The 27,188-nt window shown below is 39.6% G+C and overlaps 1 protein-coding gene across 2 annotated transcripts in view; it reads left to right on the top strand.

Moving 5' to 3' along the window:
- TPD52 (tumor protein D52) overlaps positions 1 to 27,188 on the top strand; it is a 121,361-nt gene that overhangs the window by 53,184 nt on the left and 40,989 nt on the right. Inside the window, exon 7 of one of the 2 annotated variants that reach the window (XM_061995068.1) lies at positions 4,565 to 4,734. In XM_061995068.1, the coding sequence (XP_061851052.1) occupies positions 4,565 to 4,734 (170 nt within the window). Of the gene's footprint in view, positions 1 to 4,552; positions 4,735 to 27,188 lie in introns of both variants that reach the window. The other variant, XM_061995067.1, reaches the window with a different exon arrangement.

The raw sequence follows: 27,188 nt of genomic DNA, 5'->3' as shown, positions 1-27,188 counted from the left end.
TTAATGTATTGGGTTTTGTTTTAATATTCTACAGAATATTAGCAGGCTTCCAGTCTTCTCATTCCTAAATAAAATAATACATGTTGAAAGTGATCTCAGGAGGTCATCTGTTCAGACTTGTTGCTCCATGAAGGACAAACTTGATTCATGTTTCTCAGGGCCTTTTCTAATCAAGCTTTGAGCATCTCCAAACTGTTAGGCCTTTAGCTATTGTGGCATCATACTAACTTTTTATTGCTAGTCAGTTTTCCCATTTTGTGGTTTAGTGCAAATAACTTTGGACAGAAAAATCTTTCTAGCTATGGATGACAGTGCCAAGGAAAACAAACAGAGAGGGTTGCATTTTTTGCATGCTGCTTGTTGTTAATATGTCATTCACTCCTTTATTGTAGTAGTTAGATTACCAATCTCCCATCTCACTTCTCCATGTTTCATCCATATCTTTCACATTCCAGCATGCTTGCAACTTGCCTTTGCAAGCAAACCTAAAACACATAGCTATGATTTTAAAGACATGTTACTCACTGGGTGGGATAGGACCACCCTGCTTGCATAGTCATAGACTTTCCTCCAAGAGTAGTACATTAATTCCTCCACTGGAGTTACTTCTTTGGTTTGGATCTAACTAAGGTTTAAGTCAACGACTTTTGCCACTCTTTGGTTGGTATATATCATCTTGCAGAATATTTTCATATTGAAAGAACTACTCCTGAACTATGCATGCAGAAAATGAAAAGCATCCAAGTATTTGTGAAAAACTTTAAAATGTTGAAATTAGAAGGAAAATCAAACAGGTTTAGGCATTTAAGAAGGAGGAGGAAAAAAGCCTTTATAATTTAGGTACTTGAAAAGATTGTGCCATTTGTCTTTCTCAGTTTTGTAATGTTCTCTCAGCTTTTGTAACTTGACCTGTTATCAACACATCTATCACAGCTACATAGCCAATGCTCCTTGAGAAACGGAAAAGTAGAGTGCTTAACAAAGTATGTTGTCCTGTTTTACTGTTTTCTGTAGAGCTAATGTGGGGAATACATTTAAGGAGATTTAGAAATCTTTGAGGAAGGTACTCAAAAGTCATTAAATATCTTTAAGTGCTTTTGATAAATTACTGCTTAATCAGATCTCCTTAAGGTTATGCAGAAAACTGGAGAAAACACTGTATTTTAACTCACTCTATTTCTAGCCTGTCCACAAAAGAATCCTTGGTGACAGTAACCAATGGGGTCTCCTGAGTTTTCTCGTACATGTAAGTTTGATGTTTGTGCTCTTGAGAAGTTCCTTTCCAGGAAGCAGAATGGAGAATGCTGCAGACATGTAGACCTGGGACAGAATTCTAATCGATTCCCGGTGTCTTCTTAGGAAACTGTCCATAATAAAGAATGGCCAAGGATTTCTTTGGGCTTTAGCATCACTATCTTTGTGAGTTCAATCTGCCTTGTAGTAAGAAATGAGCATATCTGTCTGTGTAAAGATAGCACATATGTGTTACATACAGAGATTATTTCACAGACAAATTTGCACATGGCAGAATTTTGCATCTATATTTTTTCCTGCCAGGGAGATAAAGAAAAGGGATATTATTAACTATATTGGATCATTTTTAGGTCAGAAACCAGGAAGTCCATTGGACGTTAGCATACCCATCTTTGCAATGTGGAGATAAAAATATCACACGCAACAACATTTTTTTAGGGTAGAAAGCCTAGTGTTTGTGCCATCATGTGATGGCTATTTAATGAGTGTAGTGGTGGACTGTTAACTGGTAGTGAGGTGGACTTTTAACTGGTTGAAGGGAAGAAGGCAGAGAGTTGTGATCAATGGGTCAGGGTCTAGTTGGAGGTCTGTATCTAGTGGAGTCCCTCAGGGGTTGGTTCAATCTATTCATTAATGACCTTGATAAGGGAACAGAGGGCACTGTTAGCAAGTTTGCTGATGATACTAAACTGAGGGGAGTGGCTGACACACCAGAAGGCTGTGCTGCCATTCAACGAGACCTGGACAGGCTGGAGCGTTGGGCAGGGAGAAACCTAATACAATTCAACAAAGGCAAGTGTAGAGTCTTGCATCTGGGAAAGAATAACCCCATGTGCCAGTACAGGTTGGGGAATGAACTGATAGAGAGTATTGTAGGGGAAAGGGACCTGGAGGTCCTGATGGACAGCAGGATGACCATGAGCCAGCAATGTGCCCTTGTGGTCAAGAAGGCCGATGGCATCCTGGGATGTATTAAAAGGACAGTGGTGAGTGTGTCAAGAGAGGTTCTGCTTCCCCCTCTACCCTTGTGAGACTACACCTGGAATATTGTGTCCGATTCTGGGCCCCTCACTTCAAGAAGGACAGGGAGCTGCTGGAGAGAGTTCAGCACAGGGTCACAAAGATGATGGAGTGGAGCATATCCCTTATGATGAAAGACTGAGGGAGCTGGGGATCTTCAACTTGGAGGAGACTGAGGGGTGATCTCATTAATGTTTACAAATACATAAAGGGCTGATGTGTCAGGAGGATGGAGCCAGGTGTTATCAATGATGTCCAATGATAGGACAAGGCGCAATGAGTATAAGCTGGAACATAAGAGGTTCCAAAGAAATATAAGTAAGAATTTATTCACTGTGAGGGTGATGGGGCCTGGAACAGGCTGCCCAGATGGGTTGAGTCTCCTTCTCTGGAGATATTTGAAACCCACCTGGACGAGTTCCTGTTCCTGTTCCTGTGTTCTAGGTGGTCCTGCTCTGGCGGGGGGGGGGGCGGGGTTTGGACTAGATGATCTTTAGAGGTTCCTTCAAACCCTCAAGATTCTGTAATTCTGTGATTGATTTGTAGTCTTCTGCCCAGACAGAATAATTCTGGGGGGATATTAATTTTGAAATGTTTAGTTTTAGCTTACACTTTATAGATGAAGTTGTGGTTAGATTCCTGCTGTCTTGTCAATTTTCAGTATGATAAATCTCATTTAAATACTTCCTCTTGTTGCTTCCACTATTTTTCATTTGTACTCAGAATATTTAAAAATGCATCCTGTACAATTATTTTTCATGTATTTCACAGTGAAGTCTAAATTAAAATCCATAAAGCCCTATGTTTGGTACTAGCCTTGCTGTATAATATCCTACTGCTCTGTTTGGGATTTACCATCAGCAGCCGCTTTCTTTTTGTGGTGTGTGTATGCACGTGTGTGTGTGTCTGTTGCACTTTGGTCAGCTCTTGTCCTTGGAATGCTACATTCAACAGTTCCTGTTTCTGAAGTAGCAAATTTACCAGGTATCAGATCTAGAGCTTGTATTTCTTGAGGCTACATCACATCAGAAGAGTCTGCACTATTTGTGCCTTACAGAAGAGCTGGTCTTGTTTTGATTTCCCCAAGAATAAAAGTTTCCAAACGTACAGGTGAAAAATGGTGGCATTATGTTCTGTTTTTATATAGATGGATTTTCAGCATCCACTTGAAGTAGTCAATGGGAAAGTGTGTCATTGAAGCCAACAGATCTCCAAACCTTTACTGGCTTAATTATTTAGTTCTGTTTAGTTCTTCTACTGACTTGAAAACTGTCTGAAATCTTGCATGAAGTAATTATTACATCAGTTAATTACCACTAAATGTGGGGGAAATTAATAGATTGTCTGGTTTTGAACCTGTTCATTATCTGTAAAATTATTTGCTTAGATTCACTTTCAGATTTCAGGTACATATTACTTCCTAATTGCGTCTCTCCTTTCATTCATTACTGGCCAGAAGACTTAGCTTACTAATTGTACTTCAAATTTGGCAACCTTAAAAAGTGATCACATTTACTATCTCGGGAAAGCGTTTGTGAGAATGAGTCTTTCTGTGGTGTAGCTAGATATTTTCACCTAGCATATGATGAGAAGCTTGTGATAGTCACCTTTCTCAAGTCTCCAAACAGAGATGTATTAGTGAAGAAGAGCAGCAGGATTTATGTTTTTCCACAGCTCTGTGAGAAGGAACTGGCATTTTGTTTATTTAGTTACTGAATTAAAATCTTGACTTTGATATTGTAGAGTGAAAAATGAGAGAAGTGATGATTCATTTTTTTAAAATGTGTTAGATCAATCCTGTGCATGCCTTCTACTTGCTGCTTTGGCAAAATGGTTTTGTTCTTTATTTTAGATATTTAAGCATTATTCATATTAAATAGTAACATGAATAACTGCCAAGTACTAATTCTGGTTTGATTTTCACTGAGGAGATAACAAAAGAGATTAAGAGATACTCCTAAAAATAGCATCTCTCATACTGGGAGTGTATTTTAAAATCAACTTACCTAACCAATAGTAGAACTGGCAGATATTTTCAGGGGATGCAAAGTGCTACAGTTTTGTTTGGCTGAGTTAACTAAAACTTTACCATTAAATTGTAAAACATCAAGGATTAGAGAAATGTACCAATTGCTTCCTTAGAAGTCTTACTAAAAATGTGCCAAACAAGTGAAATCTTTACCTGTAATTTAGTGAATTGTTACAAGTTAGTTTAGTTCCTCCTTCAGATAGCACGTTTGGTGAAATAGTTTTTTCTTTTGTTTTCAATGATCTGTAGGTTCCTTCAGAGAAAGCGGAATCCTTTGCATCCATGTTGAGACGCTCTCCTCTGATTCAGATGGGACCTGCCAAAGATAAAATTGTCATTGGTCAGATATTCCATGTTGTAGAAGATGATCTTTATATAGATTTTGGTGGCAAGTTTCACTGTGTGTGCAAAAGACCAGAAGTAGATGGAAAGTAAGTAATAAACTTATGGTAAGCAATTAACACATGTGAGTGACCTACTGAAATGCTTAGCTAATGAGATTTGACCATCTTCTGGACTAAGCTTGGAGAGTTCAATATTAATTCTGTGGCTTAAACTATACAAGGCAACATGTTGTGCAGAGTGAAAGTATGATCACAAACATATCTGCATAGCTTAGGAGCCCTGAATGCAGATTCCTTTGCAATTTTGCGTTACTGCTACGTAGATTATTCCATTTTATAATGACCAAAGGAATTTACTGTGTGTTCTGTCACTGAGGAAAGGGGAAATTGTTGTCACTGAGTTGTTAGCTGTACTGCTATTGAAATATTTGGGACTTTTGTGGATGTGGAATTTTAGTCCTATGAAAATTTTAAGCCTCCTTAGGCAGGAACTATGCTAAATATATATACATGAGATGATATACTGGGGAGTTTACATCTTCTTTGTGATGATACTGATGATCAGTGCTAATGTGGTCAAATATTCCATATTGTAGAAGAAGATTTTATGCAGATTTTGGTAGTAAGTTTCACTATATGTCCTGAACTAGAACTGTGTTTGATAAGGAAGCAATGAATTCCATTGGAAATATTTTATAAACTATATTTTATCTTGTCTATTTAATTTGTCTCCAGGTTGCTTTAACACTTAGTTTCTAATAGGTAAGCAAAATACTATATTATTGAATTTATAACATCAAAGTACTTTAGTGGATCATTTTTTCCGTTTTTTTTCTTTGAGAAAGGAGGATCAGTTACCCCATTCCTAAACAGTTCTTTCCTGCCCATGAGTAATATGTCCAGCAGAAAACCTGCCCTAGTTAGGCTATTGGCACCTCTGGCAAAAAAAGGTCACCAGTACACTCATGGATTGCTTGTCCCTCTCCATGTTTGTTTCTCCTTGAGCAGACATCAGGACATTTGAAGTTTTCCATGATAATGAAGGCCTGCAATTATGAGATAGCTTCTGATGTTTGAATGAGACTTCATCCACTCCCTCTTCCTGATCAGACAGCCCATAGCAGACACGCACCGTGCCACTGTATTTTTTTGGTCTCTGATTCTCACCCTTAGGTCTCAGCCATCTCCTGGCCTCATTCATAACAAGGCTCTGTGCACTCATGTCCCTTCCTGTTTTCCATGCTATGTCCCTTACCTTGTTCCATACTGGCTTGCATATTTCCTCACAGGTTTGAAGAGTAGGCAACTTTGTGTTTTGTCTTCAGATCCCTCACTGTGCTTCATTCGCCTTACAAATGCTGACCCCACTGCTCACCACTTCCCTGTGTGAAGTTAGCATCTCATTTTGTCATGGTGCTTTGGAATACTTGGGTGGCAAGACAAATTGAGGGGAAGTAATGAAATGTGTCTTCCTAAAAATGCTCACAGGCAGACAGGTGTCTGTTCACTCCTTCCCTGCTCTCATCTTTCTCCTAATACTGTTATGTCTTTCCTTCTGGTGCACGTTGTGGTGGTACAGGGGGGAAATGAGGACGACAGAAACTACTGTTGTAGCAGGTGCTTCAGAGTCAGTTGTATCTTGAACACTGGGAGCATTTACCTGGGGCTGAGATGGTCTAGGCTGGTTATTTTTTTTACTGCTTGTTATAACAATAAAAAGAAGCAAATTCACATAAGACATGTTTATACTTCCCTCTCACTGCTTTTGAGTAGGAGTGTAGAGGGGGAAATTAACAGCCTGGGCACTGCTAACGAAATAAAATTTGTAACTTAAGGCAGTAGTTCATAAAGCAATACAGACACCATTTATGACAGTGAGGATATAGTGACAGTGGAAGTAGTAGTGTTGGTACTCGATATCTAATGGACTTTGACCATTAATTTTATTTGTAGGTGACTGATTAAAATCCACTTTCTCCTCACTTCAGTCCAGGAACCTGAATTTGTCTCACTTCTTAAGGATTTAAATGCTGTATGTACCTAATCCTCTAAATTAAATCCTCTAAATCCTCTTTGATGTATCAAGAAGAGTGTGTCCAGCAGGGCGAGGGAGATTCTCTTCCCCCTCTACTCTGCCCTGGTGAAGTCTCATCTGGAGTCCTGTGTCCATTTCTGCGCTCCTCAGCTCAAGAGGGACAGGGAACTTCTAGAGAGAGTCCAGCGCAGAGCCACCAAGATGATCAGGGGACTGAAGCATCTTTCTTATGAGGAAAAGCTGTGGGAACTTGGGCTGTTTAGAGAAGAGGAGACTGAGGGGGGATCCCATGAATTTTTACAAATATCTAAATAGTGGATGTCAGGAGGTTGGGGCATCACTTTTTTCTGTTGTATCTAATGACAGGATAAGGGGTAATGGACGTAAGCTGGAACACAAAAAGTTGCATTTAAACATAAGGAAAAACTATTTTACTGTAAGGGTGAGGGAGCCCTGGCACAGGCTGCCCAGGGAGATTGTGGAGTCTCCTTCTTTGGAGGTTTTCAAAACGTACCTGGACGTGTTCCTGTGTGACCTGATCTAGGTGGGCCTACTTTGGTAGGGGAGTTGGACTAGGTGATCTCTAAAGGTCCCTTCCAACCCTACCATTCTATGAAATAAAAATATTTGCATAAGAAAGTAAATAATTTAAATATTGCCACCTTTTTCCAATTTTTCATGTCTCTGGAATTAGAATTTCTAAAATTTACCTGGATTTACAAAAAAAAATAGTAGTCACAGGCAATCTTCTGTTAGTTTATAGCTTGTCACAAGTTACTGCAACACAGTTGTACCAGTTTTACTCATTCATTTCTAACTGTGATTTGTAACATGAAATTTGTGAAGTACTTATGGAATAAAAAATAAACATGAAGAGCTGCAGTCTGAGCTGGCTGTATTTGTCATCAGTAGTATTCAGGTGCTGCTGAGTTTGGATCTCTTTGTTTATTAAAAGGTGGTGGAAGGACTTATGCCTTTGCTTGTACAATTGCTTTGGTCTGCTTACATAGTAAGCACAGCAGCTCAATGATTTACAGCATAAACTTTGCCTTATCATAACAAATATAATCTTTTCATACAATGGCCTCTTAGTAAGTGTGAAGGCTTGGAGTCTTGTGATGGATGCTAACTTCTCTTTGGAAGGCAATAACCACTTTTGATCACCAGAACGAAGGTCAAATTAATGCTAGAGTATCTTCTAACAAAGCTTGAAAGTAACTGGGTAGAATTTACAGTGTGTATTTAAATCTGTGCCAGCTGACATTGGTGAATACAGTAAGGCTTTGTTGTAGTTATTTCTTTGTATTCACTTGCTGACAAAAGTGACTTTATCACCATATTGTATGTGCACATAATCAGTAGAAGTGTTTACTGTTTTCTTTGCAAAATGTTTATTGTTTGTGCCAAGGAGAAGAATGAGCATTTTAATTTACAGATAACATGATTTCTTGAAGACTATCAGTTCAGGACAGAAGAACCAGATTTAATCTTTAGATGTGGAATTCATGATACCATTTTTGTAAAGTCAAAAGTACAACTTTTTTAGTACCTATATTCTGATGCTGATTTTTGCTTTTACTTAATTATCTTTTCAGTGTTATAATTGTTATATTATAAATTTGTTTTTCTTAAGTAATATCCTTTGCTCTTTCCAAGTGCTAGAAGTTGCTTGAAAAGAAACAGCAAGAGGTTCTGGTCTGTTAAGTTTGTTCTCTTAAACGATTCAATCCTGATCCAAACAGTTGTGCTTTTTTGAGATGTCCAGAGTAAAAGACTCTGTAGTGCTACCACTATGTGGACATAAGAAGGGACTTACACCCTCAAGTCTATCTTGGGTAAATAGCAACTACAAAAAAGAAAGATGCCCCTCACTTTGAAAATTTGAGGTAGCTGCATCAATACTGTTTTTCCATCAATTCTTCTAAACAAACCTTCAGTCTTTAAAAAAAAAAACACAAACAAAACCAAACCAAGTACCACAAACTCTTACATAAAAGAAACATTAGAACAGTAATGATACAAAATTTAAGTTGAATAAACATTTTAAGAACCTGCTAGCTGGTTCCTGTTGATTTTCACTGATTGTTTTTCTTCTTCCTGTTCTCTTTGGGAAAGTTGTTTCATAGGATTGCAATAAGTGTATTTCCTTATTGGCATTAGAATTATAGAATCATAGAATCATTTTGTTTGGAAAAGATCTTTTAAGATCATTCAGTCCAACCACTAACCTCACACTGCCAAGCCCACCACTAAACCATGTCCCTCAGCACCTCATCTATGTATCTTTTAAGTAACTCTACCACCTCCCTGGGCAGCCTGTTCCAATGTTTAACAGCCCTTTCAGTAAAAAAGTTCTTCCTAATGTCCAGTCGAAACGTCTCCCAGAGCAACTCTTTTCCTATCATTTATTACTTGGGAGAAGAGACCAACCTCCACCTCACTACAGCTTCCTTTCAGGTAGTTGTAGGGAATGATCACGTCTCCTCTCAGCTCCTCTTCTCCACGCTAAACCTCAGGTCCCTCAACCACTCCTCATAAGACTTGTTCTCCAGACCCTTCACCAGCTTTGTTGCCCATCACTGGACATGTTCCAATACCTCAATGTCCTTCTTGTAGTGAGGGACCCAAAACCGAGCACAGTATTCGAGGTGCAGCCTCACCAGCACAAGGTAGAGGGGGACAATCACTTCCCTGGTCCTGCTGGTCACACTGTTTTTGAAACAGGCCAGGATGCCATTGGCCACCTGGTCACACTGCTGGCTCATTGATGGCTGTCGACCAACACCCTCAGGTCCTTTTCTTCCAGGCAACTTTCCAGCCACACATGCCTGTAGCATTGCATGGGGTTGTTGTGGCCCAAGTGCAGGAACTGACACTTGGCCTTATTGAACCTCATACATTTGGCCCATTGATTCAGCCTGTCCATATCCCTCTGAAGAGCCTTCCTGCCTTCAAGCAGATCTAAGCACCTGCCTGGCTTGGTGCCATCAGCAAACTTAGGGTGTACTGGATCCCCTCATCCAGATAAGGATATAAAACAGATCCCATCCCCAGCCCTTGGGAACACCACTGGTGACAGGCTGTCAACTGGATTTAGCTCAATTCACTATGACTCTCTGGGCCTGGCCATCCAGATAGTTTTCAACTCAACACAGGGTAGGTCCATCCAAGCCACTGGCAGCCAGTTTCTCCAGGAGGATGCTATAGGAGACTGTTGGAGGCTTTACTAAAGTCCAAGATGACCACATCCACAGCCTTTCCCTCATCCATTAAGCGAGTCACATTGTTGTAGGAGATAAGGGTGGTCAAGCAGGACCTGCCTTTCATAAAGCCATTGATGGCATTGAGACTGTAAGCATGCACCAGCTTAGTTACAGAACAAAGATGTTGATAACATCCTACTGGTGTCAAGCAAGGATGTATTTGGTTACAAATATCAACAGCATTTTGTTATCTGGTATTTATTTAATGTGACAGGAGTGTTCATTACCCTTATGATTTCAAGATCTTATTTAATTACAGTATATACTGAATAAGTACAGTACTTATTAATAAAAACATGTTTCTTGATACTCTTTGACTTAAATACTATATTAATCTTGTGGTTTATGCCAAAAATATACAGCAATTCCGTAAAGCATCCAGAGTTTATACAAATGAGAATGGATCTGTAGAAAGGTACAGCTATATGAAGAATGTGATGTATATTCTTTTTCTTTCTTTTAACATGCAGAGGAAATTAATTTCTAAAGAGGAAAGTGTCTGTCTTAGATCTCCAAATGAACAACAACTTAATCCATGGCAAAAAGATGCTGTTACAACCTGCTTCTGTCATTATCAGATGGAATTCCCAAGAACTAGAAATTGTGGGAAGGGATTGTGCTGATATTGCCTGTTGTATGGTCTGCACCTGTACTGTTAATGACCAAGTGCCATCAAAAGCACAATGGCTTTCAGCAATTTTCTAAAATGTAGGATCGTGGGACCAACTTCCAAAGGGGATTAAACTGCACCTCTCTGTCCCAGTGTAATGAAGCTTTATTTTCAAAGACTGCTGTAACCCTCCAGCAACTCCCATATTATCAAGCAATAGGATCAGAAAGACACTTCCTTTATGTTTGAGTGTGCAGCTAGTGCAGGGATTTCCAGTATATCCTGTGGCAATATTACTTGACACCTTTTATGCAGTGCATATTTGCCAAACTTAAGTAGTAGAGAAAGGGAGAAATCATTTGATGCTGGTTGTAATTTAGAACATGACAGCTTAATGAGCATCATAAAACATTACCTAATGCTGTTTCTGTAAATTGTATCAAAATATTTACACTGTTTGGGTGATTGCCAGGGTAGATTTTATTTGGGCAACATTTTAAATTCTTCTTTTTTTTGTTCTATTTTTAAAATATTTTATAGATAAGGGCAAAATGGAATCCAATTAAAAATAATCTATCTTTTTAGACTAGGTAATATGAATAAGGCTGACTGTTTACTAGCACATTCCTGTTATTCAGACAAGTTTAAATTTAGTAGTGATAGGTGAAACTATTTAAAATGTCTTGTAAGATTACAAAGATCCATTTCTGGAAAAAATCCTGAATTGTTCATGGGGAGAAATGCTCTGCAGGGGATAAGATTTGAATAAGACACCATTTGGGTTCTAGTTTGTGTATTAAAGTCACTACACATTAAGCTGTGAGGTGAGTTTGGAATTAACTTCTTCATTTTGATGCCATGTGAACATCCTTCATGAGCAATTAGTGCATCTCTCAACCAGAACAAGGTACCTCCCACAAAGTGCTGAGTGAGCTACCTTGCTCTCAGCTCTGTGTGAGGCAAAGGTACTTGCCTAAGGACTGATGTCAGTATGTGGTAAATTCACCTTTTGCTTGCTGAACCCTAGTTTCCTTGGCTGTTGTAGATGTAGTGGTGCAAGATTACTATGGAAAGGTTTAGAGGGGTGATGTTAACTCTTTCCTTTAAATAAAAAACAGACATCTGGCAAGAGACTGTCTCAACAAAGAGACCCAGCATCCCCCCTCCTTTCTTTCGGGCCTTTTGCACTTTCATTGTTGGAGGAATCACAAGCATCTAATTTACACTTAACGTCGTATCTGTGGCTCACTGGGAGCAAAGTCTTTATGGGCTACCTGTAAGATAGAGATCTGGTGGCAGTGGAGAGACTTAATATTTTCCTTAGAGTATATGTTTCTTCCTTATCCTGTACTGCTGATGACTGGAGTGGTGCTGTTCTGTCAGCCTGGCATGTCCTACAGCTTTCATGTCAAACTTTGAATGTTGATAGAAACATTACTGCTAAAAAAAAAAAAACCCAAAAAAGGTAATTAATGTGATATATAAAGGAAACAGTTCTTGCTGCAGTAGTGCTGGTTTTAGTTTTACATGTTTGCTTATACAGTGTTCTGCTTCCTTTTTACTGTCTGTTGCCAGCAAAATAGCATCTGTCTGTAATGTGTGATTCTCAAGGGGAAAGATGGAAATTGCTAACCAGCAGTACAAGTGATACAATACGGGATGCTTTTGCAAGTACAGTTTTCAAACTTGTGCAAATGCAGAAAAAAATAGGTGATATAAAAGACTGGAAGCCTATAGAAACTTAATTGGTTTGGGTTTTTCTAAATTATGAGTGCATGTTAAAGTTGTTGACACACCATGTTGGATCAGTGTCTAAAATTGCTTTTATTTCTGTGTTGTAGTCTTGCTTAGAAAAGGCTCAAGGTCTGCTGAGGAAATTATTTTTTAACTCCCACTTTTGGTAATTGACGAGAATGGACACAGTAATTGTATTTGTGGCATTTTCTCATTCTATTTATGTGATCAAATTGTTAGTGTTAGCTCATCAACATTAAATTGGTGGTTTCCTCCTTCTCTGCTTCTCTTCTGTTGTAGTTTTCATTTCCAACAATCAGTCTTTTTCTCACAGGTCTTTATAGTAGTAACAACACTGTAGAAAAACTCTTACAAGCAGATGGATAAAACTTGTTACCAGTCTCTAATGGGGAATGCATTCTCTTCCTTTGTTCCTTCCCTCATCTTTTGTTGACAGTGCCTTGTTCATGTGTTCCATTGTTAACTATTTGTACCCTTTCCAGGCTTGTTCTCTGTATTCTTTTTTCCAATACTGATTGCTAATGCATATTTCAAATACAAATATAATGTAGTTGCATTTCACATTAAATATATTTTTATTTTATTGTATGATATTTATTCAGTTTTATGTAAGTTAGTAAAGCTTTTTAGCTTGCTTATTATTGCCTACCTTTTTGCCAGTGTTTTCCTAGAGAACCATTAGAATTTGCATTAGAATTTTGCTGTGTGTGCTTCTAGGCAGTCACTGTGATGTAGAGGTGTCCATATTCCAGCAGAATTTATGTTCCTTCTAATAATGCCTTGGGAAAGTTTTATGAATAGTTTTTACGCTTTTATACAGAGTTAAAACAGAAATGACACAATTTACTAAAATCCCTGTTAATATAATCTTGTTTAGTCAATGTGAACACTTACCTGGCCTTTCCCACAAAATTTTCTCACTTGTTACCATCTCTGATTTTTTGTTTTCTTTCGTTTGGAAAGTGTTGCCTATATTAAAAAAAAAGTAATGGCATAAATAAGCAACCTGGGAGAATTTGGTAAGTTTGTATGACAGTAATTTCCTTTGTGCTGTATCTTCAAATGATTTATGTCCATCAGTGCCCTGTTGCTGACTAAGATTTTTTTAATACTAAATATCTATCTGAAATCAAAGAAATATTCATTCTTCTCTGCTCCATCTTCACCCTCCTTAAATTCTTAAGCTGTCCTACCTGTCAGGTAAGCGCCTAGTTATTGGAGGGCAAAATTCCTCTGCATTTTTGGAAGATGAACTTAAACTGTATTATTTTTGAATTGTTGAATAACTATGACCTGGTCACATTTGCTGAAGTATAAAACAAAGTGCACGCACGCACATTTTGTTGAATCTCTTCCAGTTTGTAACTTTTATGGAAACTATAACCAGACAGCCGGTCTCCACACTGTGAAAACCAGTCTCTTTCTGTGATTAAAATTACCAGAATGTCATGTTGAAATTCTCTGAGGTCCAAGGTGGTTTGCACTAGTCATTAGCAAGCTTGGGTTTTGGCACTCTGGCACAGCCTTTAGTCTCAAACTTTGCCCAAATTCCAGGGAGAAATGGTTAGCAAGTGTCCTGTTCCCACATACCAACATTTGCAACTTAAAAAGGAAGCCTTATTGTTTATATTGAAGAGGGCTAAATTCAGGGAGGTGACATGAGCTCCCTTTTCTATAAAGCTTCCATACAGTGCAATTTGCCGTTGCTCCGAGCCCAAACAATGCACGTGGTGCCACTCTGTCTGCTGTCAAACAGTTTCAGCTCTCTTTTTTTTTAAAACAGGCATGCAGAATAGCCATGTGATTGCAAACTTAATCTGTATACTTCAGCAAATAACCTCTAACTTATTTATAGCAGCATGCACTTTGGAAATTATAGCATTTTTATCCCCTGTGGACATAGCTTATTATTTACTTGGTTACTTTACAATTGTGACTGTGTTTGCCACCCACTGCATCTCATTCTTTAGCAGTTATTTTCAACCACAAATGGATGTGTTTGCTTTGTATGGTTCTGTAGTACACAGGACTGTGCTTCCAATGTTCTTGGAACCCAAATTCTGTAAACATTTTTTTTACTATACTGTAAGCTTTTAATTCCAGATAGATACTTTAGAGTTTAGTTAATGCAATGATACCATGGGACAGGTGGTGCTTATCAAAAGTACAATTAATCCATATTAATGAGACACCTCACACAACACTTGGTATGGAATATGCAGCACAGACCTAGGATTACGGCCACAGCAGTGCATGTGAACCTGCTAATCACTTCTTACCTTTGTTTTCACTTCTGTCACTTGCTTAAAGTAGCAGAGGGTTATGGTGTTTGATGGTCTTTGAAGGAGAAAAAAAACCTCACAAAACTAGTAGCATTTACTGGTGAAAACTTTGTGCCAGCTCTGTCTTCCCAGGGCATCATGATAAATAGGAGACGGAATATGCTGTATAAAATGAACAGAACAAAGCAGTCCATAGGTGGCCTGGAGGTTTTTTGGCAGTATCAAAGTCTGTAAATGCTCTTTAAGCCACACTTTTCCTCATATGTGGACGTGCACATATACACGACAAGAAGAAAAAAGGCTTGGGAAACTTATTACTGCATTGTAAGGCTTGAATTTTGTCTGTAAAATATGAGATAGGTTAACTCTCTCTTTTACCCTAATCCACATATTGGCTCTCAGGAAGTGTAGAAACTATAGTTATAATGTCATGACTTGACAGAAGAATTAAATTTGTTTCTAGTATTTTGTTTTGAAACTACTGAGAATAAATTACTTGAATTTCTGTGTGGAGCGTATCTGGAAATTCATTTTTTCCTGCCACACTTTGAGAAAGTCTTGCCTTTTGTATGCAGGGAGGACCTCTCACTTCTGGTAAAGTACAGTTAATTACCTCAATAGCTGGACAAGGTTCAAAGAATGTCAGCCATTCCAGATGCAGATTATGATTTTTAATGAAAACTCTAATGCCCCCCAATGTGTTTCACTGACCCATGACTCTGATGACAGCGGATGAGGTAGGACATGACAGTTATACAGGTGCGTGGTACTTCTCAGGGGTATAGGGAACTGTGCTTCACTGAACTGGAGATCAAGGTGGAGATATTTCTGTCTTAAAGTCTGGTAAGGTTAACCATGTCTGTAACAGAGGTAAGGGCTAGATGAAAAAACCAGTCCAGGTTACTGAAGCATTGTAACTGCTTTATTAGATTGGGTGTAACTATGCAGTAAACCCTCTTCTTAGCATAATGAGTTGAGCTGCAGTGCTGCACTGGTGAGGCCTTTGATTTCAGTTTGGGAGTCAGCTTGGTCTCAACTAGCTCATGGGCTTTGCATGGCAACCACTGAGAGGTGTAGACTTGCCCAAAGACAGTAGCTGTTTAGTTTCTAGGTTGAGAAGCTGAATTAATGATGCTTTGGACTAAGTGTGAATTATAAGTCTTCATATAACATAGATCTTACTCAGGAAAATTAATGCTATCATATAACCGTGGAGTGGTAATTATTTATCCCTCTGGAACAGTTTCATAAGTGAGTCTGAGAAGGGAATTAACACAGGTAGGAAAACCTCAGGCTCTTCAGAAGACATGAGTCAAGCCTCCCACCAATCGTGATATTGAAGTTGGTTTTATTTTTTGTTTTATTTCCTTTTGGGTTCTTTACTCTTTGGGTTCACATCACTTTTTTTTTTTTAACTTGGCAGAATAGGAATTTTTAATTAAAAAAAAATTTTTCCAAAGGCAGCTGACCATCGTGTATAACAGTATAACTGGAAGAACCAAGAGTTTAAGACACTAAAAGAAAGATATTCTAAAGTTGTTAATACTAGCAAAGCAAGATATGTTGTACAGAATTATTTCACTGCTAATTCTTCTCAGTTTGCTATATAGTATTAGGATTATTCCAGCTGAAGGCCAGTAACTATCAATGTAGCTCAGGGATCAATACTGAGTCCAGTCCTGTTTAACACGTTTGTAATGACCTCGATGATGGAACCTCATCAGATTTGCATAGAGTACAAAGCTCAGAGGAGATGTTGTTATGTAGGGTGGTTGTGCTGCCATTCAGAGGGACCCTGACGATCTGGAGAAATGGGTTGGCAGGAATCTTACAAAGTTCAACAAAGAGAAGTGCTGGAAAGCAGCTTGGCAGAAAAGGCCCTGGGGGTCCTGGTGGACACACAAGTTGAATGTGAGACAGGAATGTGCCCTTCTGATAAAGAAGACTACTGGTGTCCTGGGCTGCATTAGACAAATCACTACCAGCAGGAAGAGGGAAATGATCCTTCTCCTCCACTCAGCCCTGGTAAGGCCTGACCTGGAGTGCTGGGCTCAGTTTTGGGCTCCCTAGTTTAAGAGACAATGCAGTAAAAGACTCCTAAGATGATGAAGGGACTGGAACATCTCTCTAGTGAGGAAAGGCTGAGAAAGCCAGGATTGTTCAGCCTGGAGAAGAGGAGGGACCACATCAATGTATACAAATACCTGAAGGGAGGGTGCAAAGTGGACAGAGACAGGATCTTTCCAGTGGTACCCAGTGGCAGGACCAGTGGCAGTGGGCACACACTGAAACACAGGAGATTTCCTCTGAACATCAGGAAACACATTTTCATTGTGAGGGTGACTGAACACTGCACTGATTGTCCAGGTAGGTTGTGGAGTCTCCTTTCTTGGAGGTACTCAAAATCAGTCTGTGGCCATTAATGATTTTAGTCACCCATGCAGTCAACTATCTGTACAGAGGGATGACTCATCAGAGAGAGGAATGGGTGTTGGTTGTTGCTTGGAATAGTCCCAAAAGGCTGATAAAATTAATTCTGTCCCCTGACACTTTCTGTAACTCCTTGTCAGCCTCTTTAGATGCTGCATCCAACCAAGACACAAAAGCAGGTAAATTCCTGCAGAGCAAGGTAAGCTTTTGAAGACCATGTTTCTGAGCTGTATAGGGGGTTTGACTGCTTTGCTCTTATGAGGCAGCTCAGCAAATTTGAATAAAAAGAAGTACTGGTGTTTAGAGGCAAAAATAAATAGTATTTTATTGCATAGCTATTATTTAAGAGTAATTTATTTTCCTTTTCTCTTCTGCTCGCTAAAATGCTAACAAAAACGGCACAGTCCTTGCCGCCTCTCTTTTCACATGCACTTGTGTGGAACTAGGATAGTAATAGCAATTGAGGATAATTTTTGTATAAATGATTTGGAGGAAGAAGCGCGGAGGCAATTGAAGAACCAAAGCAACACTTAGGTTGTATGTTATTGCCACTACTGAGTAAGGAGTGTCTGATAACAGAGTCCCTATTGCTGTCTTTGCTTGCTTGATTTTTCTTAAATGTGCTGGAAGAACTGCAGTGTAAGGAAAGACTCATATATTTAAAAAGAAAGGAAAAAAAGTATTACTCTTCTAAGAGTATTCCATAGCTGTTAAAACTTGCCTTAATAGATTTTGGAGTCTGTGTGTGGCCACTGGTGCCATGGCTCTGTCAGCATTTCAGGCTTAATAGCAGCCAAGTAGGGATACAGATGTCTGTTTCTTTGTGAACTTGCTGAAGGTAGTTATCATTTATGGACACTGGAAAACGGTGTATGATGATAGTCAATCACTGAGCATTTTTTTTTAACACAAGCAAAGCTGTTCATTTTTTTCCTTTTGTGATCAAAATTTTTCTCTTTTGACATCTATTTCCCTGTCCTAGCCTTTTACAACCATTTATTTTTTTTAATTTAAAGAACTCAAAATCTAGACACAAAGATTGGGTGAGAAATAATACTACCCCACCAGTCCTCCAAATCCTGAAAAATACCCAAGCTGCATTTGAAACAATCTGCTTTGAGATATGCCAGGCTCTGATCATATTGAAATGTGCACATGATGTGTTCACACTGTGTGAGGATCTATCCACGTCTGATACAATTCTTAAAGGCAGGGAAATAACCATTGGGTACAAGGAAAAATGACTATCAATTATTAGTGTTTGGTAACTTCCTCTTATCTGGGTAAGACAAAGAGAGCTTAAGCAATTTTTCTTCCATTAATGATTTTATTAGAAGGAAAGAAGGATTACTTGCATGTTCTCTGTGAAATCTCTTATTTTCAAAGTAGTTACGGGACTCTTCCAAAGGCAATGAGATCTTCTGAACCAGTTTCATCATTGATATAAACCTATACAAAGCATGTCTACAGAAATGCACAGCACACATCTTTAACCCTTCTGAAATCTTCTGGTAGTACTGGAGTGTTAATTTAAAAATTTAAGTATTTAAACTATAATCTTCTACAACATGAAATCCCAATCAAACTTTTCAGGTCTTTTCCATGCATCGTAAGGAAATATAAAAAGCAGACAAGTTTAATTTATTTGCAGTTTGTACTCATTAACTTCAAGTATTCAGATAGAGATCTTTATCTGAGTGGCAATTGCAAGTTGGTTACTAATCTGTCCTTCCACTTGGGAAGTTCAGTTACTTCTTTTCCTGTGACTTTATATATTTGAAGTTACCCAAAAATGTTTTAGTCTTTGAGATAGGGTAGTGGTTGCTCCCTCTCACTCATCTTTGGGTCCCTGGTGCCAGACCAGTCTACTTACAACCTAAGTTCAAGGTTTTCCTGCCTCTGAAGCCTTTAAAGACTCTTCTTGGCAGCTGGCTTGATGAGACTGAAGTGCAGTCTGCTTCTTCCAGACAGAGCTTGGTAAACAAGCTGTGAGCCTCTGCTTGACAGGAGGCAGCGCTGCCACTGCAGCCGTCCAGGGGGCGATGCAGAGCAGTGGTGATGTGTGGCAGCAAATACAGCATCCCTATCTGGGTCTGTGGGTGATTGAATTGCAATCTGCTGTAATGTGAAGGTTTGTGAAATATTCCTTTGCTTCTGCAAGTTGTGTTCAGAGTTTGTTAAGCTTTGGTCTGGTGTGTACATGCCAGTGGTGCGTTTAGCTAAAGCTAAATAAGAAGCCAGTGGAAGGGAATAATGCATGGGTGGAGTAAGTTAGGCTAGATTTAATTTGCTAAGAAATTATTTAAGATTAAAAAAGAAGGAGTTTTGTGGTGATTTATCATAGAATCATAGAATAGTTTGGGTTGGAAGGGACTTTAAAGATCATCTAGTTCCAATCTTCTAGGCCATAGGCAGGGACATCTTCCACTACACATATCAAACCTGCCTTGAGCACTTCCAGGGATGGGGCATCCACAGCTGCTCTGGGTAACATGTGCCAGTGCCTCACCACCCTCACAGTGAAGAACTTCTTCCTTACATCTAATCTAAATCTACCTTCTTTCAGTTTAAAGATATTATGCCTTGTCTTGTCACTACATGTCCCTGTAAAAAGTCTTTCTCCGGCTTTTTTGTTGGCCCCATTTAGGTACTGGAAGACTGTTCCTCAGAGGAGGTCTCCTCAGAGCCTTTTCCTCTCCAGGCAAAACAACCCCGACAGCCTTAGCCTGTCTTCTTAGGAGAGGTGCTCCAGCCCTCTCATCACCTTTGTGGCTCTCACCTGGATTTACTCCAACAGATCCATGTCCTTCCTATGTTGGAGCCCCCAGAGCTGGGTGAACTGTGCTCTGGATGGCGTCTCAACCAACACTCCCATGCCCTTCTCTTCAGGGCTACTCTCAATCCATTTTCTTCCAGGCCTGTATTTGTGCCTGGGATTGCCCTGAGCCACATGCAAGGCCTTGACCTTGTCGAAATTCATGGAGGTCTGCACCTGCCCATCTCAAGCCTGTCAAGATCCCTCTGGCTGGCATCCCTTCATTCAGTGTGTTGACTGCACTACACAGCTTGGTGTCATCGGCAAACTTGAAGAGAGTACACTCAATCCCCCTGTCTGTGTTGCCAACAAAGATGTTAAACAGCATCAGTACCAATACTGCCCCCAGAGGAACGCCACTAGTCAGTGCTCTCTGCTTGGGTATCAACCCATTGACTGCAACCATCGAGCCAATTCCTTGTGCACCGAGTGGTCCATTCCTCAGATCAAACAAGGATGTCATGTGAGACAGTGTCAAATGCTTTACACAAGTCCAGGTACATGATGGCAGTTGCTCTCTTACCCACCAATGATGTAACTCCATTGTAGAAGGCCACCAGATTAGTAAGGCACCATTTGTTCTTAGTGTTGGCTGTCACAAATCACCTCCTTAGTTTCCATCTGCCTTAGCGTAGTTTCCAGGAGGACTGGCCTCATGATCTTGCCAAGCACAGAGGTGAGACTGACTGGCCTGTCGTTCCCCAAGTCTTCATTTTTTACCTTTCTAAAAGTGAGGGATTTATTTCCCTTTTTCCAGTTAGTGGGGACTTCACCAGACTGCCGTGACTTCTTAAGAATGCTGGATAGTGGCTTAGCAAGTTCATCTGCCAGTTCCCTTAGGACCTGCAGATGCATCTTGTCAGGTCACCATCAGGTTCCTTAGATGGTCTTGAACCTGATTGTCTCCTACAGTGAGGGGTTCTTCATTCTCCCAGTGACTGCCTTTGCTTCCTGCAACTTGGGTAGTGTAGCTGGAGCAGTTGTTGGTGAAGACTGAGGTAAGATAGTCATTGAGTACCTCAGCATTCATGTGTTGGGGTAGTTGGAATCTTCCACGAGGACCGGGGCTTGTGAACACAAGGCTGCTCCTGTCTGTCTATAGAAGGCCTCATCTGCTTGGTCTTTCTGGTTGGGTGGCCTGTAGATCCCCACTGTAATGTTGCCTGTCCCTACTTTCCCTTTAATCTTGACCCACACATTCTCAGTTGGCTCCTCATCCAAGTAAACATTTAGGGGTACATACAAGGTACATTTAGAATCACTGTATTGAAAGAATTGATGGAGCAAAGTTTATTTCTTCATTTTCATTTTCTCTCATTGTGGGACAAACTTGGAAGGTCTTTCTCTGCCAAGAATTTATCATTCATTATTTTTTTTAAAAGTGCTAGATGTTAATTATTCTAGCTTTGTTGATCAGCCTTTAGATCTATGAGTATTCCTGGGGCAGGATATTCAATAACCCTAAAAGTAGTTAAAAGGTAAGTATTTTCCTCCTTTACAGTCAACTAAAAACTGTCCATTCAGGATTGTGATTGACAGATGCTTGGTAAACTTAAAGACATGCTTTGGCATTTGTACAAACCTTTGCCTACTTTACATACTCAGTGCCACTATACTCAAGTGCAGTTCTGTGTCTTCTAGCTAGTGTTCAAAGCAGGCAGGCCTGCTTCATTTAAATAAGGCCATATGTAGAAAATAAAAAGTAGAAAATCTTGTGCTGTTTTAAAATTGAAGTGTCTGTGAATAAGGTGCTTGTCGTCATACATCTTTCAGGTTACTCGCTTGCAACTTGTTTGCCAAGAATGAAATTCATGGTTTCAGATTCCCAAAATCTCTTATGAATCTCTGTGTATACACACACATAATGAAGCTTTCAAATTGTGGGAATTACTTTTTTATGGCATTAGACATCGACTTTTTTAGTATTTTGGGGCTCTCTTCTGTATCTGGTTAATGTAACAACAACATTCCAGTATTTTGAACTTAAAAAATAAAATTGAAAGAGCAGCAGAAAGCATGCTAATATTGTCTTGGTTATTAGTTAACAATGTTCTTTGTGTTCCATTCATGGAAATCTAGGGATTCATTTAATTTTAAATGCTATTTTGTTCTTCTCCCCCTCGCCTTCTTTTTTTAACTGATTCACAGTCTTGAAACATGTTAAACACTTCTTTCACTTCGACTTTGTCATGTATGACTTTAACTCATACAGTCTGTACTACAGGTAAAGATCAATTGCTAACTCCTTTATTAGCTTCGTGCTAATAATTTCAAAGTCTAAATAGCTTTTGTAAGCAAATACTTAATTCCTTAAAGTATATGTTTTTTATTTTATACTGTGGTATATCAAGCAGGTGAAAGTATCAGTTTTGATGATGTGCTGGAAAGCTACTTTTGTTTCTTAAATGTCCTTATAAGGATGGTAATGTAAATAGTAGAAGTATAGTTACCGTAATGAGAAAGCTGACAAAAATAATTATTCAAAGAGTAGCAGTAATATATGCAAAGTAGGTTTTTTTCTCAACTAATACGTATGCCCTGGCACAGGCTGTGCAGGGGGGTTGTAGAGTCTCCTTCTCTGGAGGTCTTCAAAACCCACCTGTGCAGCCTGATCTAGGTGGACCTGCTTTGGCAGGGGGGGTGGATTAGATGATCTCTAAAGATGACTTCCAACCCCTACCATTCTATGATTCCATGAAGTAATATACAGGTGCATATGCTGTGTTATGTGTATGGTATATTTTCCCTAGCCATTTATTCGTGCAATCTAAGTGTTTTGTGTGAAATACATATGTATAGCTGTGATTGTGTTTTGTTACTCTTATCAGTTCCTTTAAAAGTCTTTGAGGATTTAAAATTATTATACTGTTGCTGTCTTTGATGTATCTTTTGAAGGGAGGTAGAGCTGTTGTAATTCCATATCCCATGCTTGGTTTTGCTTCTTGGTTGCAGTTGAAGCCACAGTGGGAGTGGAGACCTGTGAGGGGAAGTTACTGTGTTTTTTGTTTCTGAAAGAGATAAAATGTTACTTCAAGCTCAGAGGCTGTGTGGGCATCAGCGGCCTGGTGCTCAGGCTTCTCCTGCAGTGAGGAGCTTGGTGTGGTGCGGTGCGGTGGGTGGCAGGAACTGTGTGCCCAGCAATGCCACGTTTCCCGCCAGTGCAGGGGATCCACCGCTGGCTGTTGGGTCAAGCCGGGAGCCATTCTTCCGCCTTCACTTCCTTGGCTCTTTAGCCCCCATTGAGCGATGAACAGTGGCGGGGGACAAAAGCTGTATACACTGTACAAACAGAGCACCAAAGCGGCAGTACACTGACTCATTCTTCGCTCTGTGTGAGAACTGAGGGGGACTCTATTCACTGCCTTTGTGCCGGTGTCTGTCAACAGCGCTGTTTGAGGCCAGCCCCATTGTGCCGGCCAATGTTTCTTATTGACCCGAGTCTGTGCCCGCAATGTTCCCAGGGTCGAAGTTGCGAGTGAGAGAATGTTTGAAAAGGGGTAATCGTGGGCTAAATGCATTTTGCTGCATTGTCGTCTGACCTATTAAATCTAAACTGCGGTCCCCGTCCATGCAAACAGGTAATTATGTAGTCACAGCTGCGACCATTGACATCTGGTTACCGCCCCGTGGAAAAAGGGGATGGGGTGCTCGCCTCTCCCTCCAGGCTCTCAAGAGCTGAACTTTAATGATATTAACTGAAAATAGAGGGTGGATTAGCAAGACTGACAGGTCAACAAGGTGGATACTTTATCTATGTAGGCAGAAATAAGTCCGAGCGGAGTCGCTTGGATATCTCTGCTACCTTCCGCATCAGATTTTTCCTGTAGCTAATGGGCTTGACTGGACTCTACATCCAGGTATTATTTAGGGGTTTTAGATCAGGAGAGGCTGAAAAATACTTTTATCATCCTGTCTTGCAGAATCTCTGTGCAGAACAGCTCTGCAAACAGCCACCACATTAATTTATTTTTTTGTTTTCTACCCCAAACAGCTTACAATAGCTCTTGTCCCTAGAGGCTGAGTTGCCAGGATTTTCAGATAACCTTCGTTATCAATAGGCCAGCATTTCAAAATTTAGTGGTAAATGTACAAGGGTAATAAAACATTGCTGACCATAAATTATTTTAGGGCAACTACTTTTTCTTCTAATGTACTTTGAAACTGAGGCATAGCATTGGCATGTAAGTTAGTGTGACGCATCCTCTTCCTCACCCTCATCCCTTTTGCTCCCCCTTTCTGCTGGGAGGGAGGAGGTCTCTCCATAACATACATAATTATTAAAACACCATGCTTTTCTGTCCTGTTCAACTTTCAGTGACAGAGTAGACAACATCCACCATGGAAATTAGGAGAGAGGGTTACATAGCCCTGAGTGACTTTCATGGGACACCAAAGCTGGGAGCACACTCGGTGTTGAGCAGCCCTGGCTTCTGTGCAGGAGAGGAGTACAGCCAGCTGATAAATCCCTGCTTTAAGGAATCTCTTGCAGGAATGAATGATTAGCTGCTTGTCCTTGTATTTGCATCCCAGCGCAGCTCCTTAGGAACCAATTATTCTGAAGAGCAATGTGGAGTGTAATGCAACAGGGAGAGTAGATTCTACACATCATGGCAAATATATATATTATATATATGTATAAAACCCTTCATAGTTATAGGAGGACTGTAATTGCTAAAAGTGTGAAACATTCTCCTGTAAAGGCATATCCAGTGTTATGGAGCAGAGGTCTGACTCTTTGCTCATGGAGCAGGAAGGGAGAAAAGCTGGTCTGCTCAGACTCATGGGAACCTGCATTTATTGTGAATCTCTAAAATTGTCTTGTACAGACATCTGTTATGTAATCAGCTTTTTCTCTTGGTCTGTGGATTAGATTTTTATTTGATTTCTATGCCTTTCTGCTCCTTACAGGCCTCTGTAGAAGTTACTGGTTCTTAATATGCAAGGAGGACAGGTAAAACAGCATATGTCAAAGACAGATTTTTACAAATATGCAAAAAAAATTTGTGCATTCCCCAATAGATCTACTAACTTCATAAAAATACTAGTCATAGGAATTTGTTGTTTCTCACCTACTTTAAAAAAAGAAAATATTCAAATTAAAGTATTTTTTCTTCAGCACATACTGTGAAGGTAATACCAAAGAATAATATTTATTTAAAGACTCAGTTGTCTAAAACGGTATTCTCCTCAACTGTTGTTATCTGTAGAGGAGATAAATGAGAGTGAAGATTTAACCTATAAAGTCTTTAAATGCCTTATACTTTTAAAAATACTTTAATTCTACAACTAAGAAAACCTGTTCCAGTCCAAATATGAAAATTCAGGAAGAACTGTGATGTCTCAGATGTAATTCTGAGTGTCTCTTTGGGTAATTTAAAAGGATTTACATAAATATCTTTTTCAAAGAGGCAAAAATGACTTCTTGGTATTAAAATATGTATTGACAACTGCAACATTCTTCTGCGTTTAAAAGGTTGTGCTTTAGAATGAAAGGAAGGTGAAAACTAAGTGTAGAAATAATTATGTGCTCAGTGATTTGGAGCATTAAGGTAGTAACATCAGTGTAATCAGGGACAACCTTTGTGTGGTGTGTTTAGCTTAGTTTCATGTCTCAGCAAGCAAGTCATTGTAGACAAACTTCTTATAAGAGCAGAAAATGCAGACTTTTTGAATACTCACTGAAAATTGGTTACTTGTGCATGCAATATGTGTACTTAGCATCCTGGCCCACACTTCGTGGAGAAGAACTTCAGGGCTTTGTTGGTCTAATTCCTTTTTTTGAAGCACTACCATTAATGGGAAAGCTGCTTGGGTATTTTTAGAAAGAAGATCATAGAATCATAGAATGGTAGGGGTTGGAAGGGACCTTTAGAGATCATCTAGTCCAACCCCTCTGCAGAAGCAGGTCCACTTAGATCAGTTCACACAGGAACATTTCCAGGTGGGCGTTGAAGACCTCCAAGGAACGAGACTCCACACCCCCCCTGGGCAGCCTGTGCCAGGGCTCCGTCACCCTCACAGTAAAATAGTTTTTTCTTATATTGAAATCAAACTTTTTGTGTTCCAGCTTTGTCCCATTACCCCTTGTCCTATTGCTAGATACCATAGAAAAAAAGGATGCCCCAACCTTCTGACATCAAAGGTATAAGATGCTTATACCTTGATTGCTTCTGAAGAAGGTGGATGCAGTAGAGGGTTAACTCTCTGACTTACTGAAGTGTCTTAATTAGAGCTTGGCAAAGAGCCATTGTCAGTAGAAAATATGCGGTGACTGAGTCCACAGCATAACTAGTGACTTGAGCCTCTGACAAGGTCTTCTACATTCAGCATCACTCTCTGCTTGTGCCTACCTGTTGTGGGAAAGCATGATGCTGCCTAGACCTGGAACAAAGCAGTGGGGCATTTTCCCATCCAGCTTCACTATTGTAGCTTTAAAATGAAAGGATGTGGGGTTGCAGAGAGGGGGGAAGATACCTGTCAATTAAAGTAACTTTGGCAGTGAGTTGCTGCACACAGTATTCCCAGTTGAAGGAGGGGACAGTTAAAACTGCGGATCAAATCTGGTTTTGAGCAAATCTATAGAGAATCGGTAGTGTTTGCCTCAAAGTAGAAGAACTTGAAGTTTCAGGCCAAGAAGATTTTAAAACGATGATATGTGGTAGTGTTTTCTGAATTGGGATTTGCTGTTTTTTTCTTTAATAATGAGTATAATTTACTTGTAAGAACTACTAATAGATACTGCTTTCTCAAAGTTGTGGCCTACTTACAGTCTTCATAGGAAAAATATAATATCAAGTTGCCCAATTAATCTTGTATTGTCATAGCATAGATGATACAGATTAAATGCAAAATGAAAGACCAAACCTGTTATGTAAAAATGAAAGAATAAAATTACTTAGGATTTCAGGACTAGGTTGCTGGATCTTCTGTTGAGAAATACAGAGATACAGACCTGTGATGAAATTGAGCTGATAGCATTGTGTATGTAGAGGCATGTATCAGAGACAGTAGAGTAGGTACTCCTCAAACTGGTATATTTGTCAAGTGTGTAGAAAGGCATGTATTTTTACAAGTTTTAAAAAACAGTTTGTAAGACTGCATCTTGGGGACCATGTGAGTGTCAAAATACCCTGTACCTGTATTTGAGGAGAAGAAAAATGTGGTTTGAGTTTCCAGAAGCACCAACAGCAATTAAGTTCTTCCATTGCTCAGTGAATTTCAGTGGACATCAAACACCTAAATCCAGTCTGTGAAGGCCTGAAAGGCATCTCCTTTTAGGTACAACAGCATTTATAATGCGTTGCAGTCTGACTCTATAAAACCACAGTACCAAAAATAGTCCTTGCTGGTG

Source organism: Colius striatus, chromosome 4, assembly GCF_028858725.1.
Source record: "Colius striatus isolate bColStr4 chromosome 4, bColStr4.1.hap1, whole genome shotgun sequence".
In the NCBI taxonomy this organism is placed as follows: Eukaryota; Metazoa; Chordata; class Aves; order Coliiformes; family Coliidae; genus Colius; species Colius striatus.
Note: the sequence above shows the minus strand (reverse complement) of the source record. Positions and strands in the feature narration are given on the sequence as shown.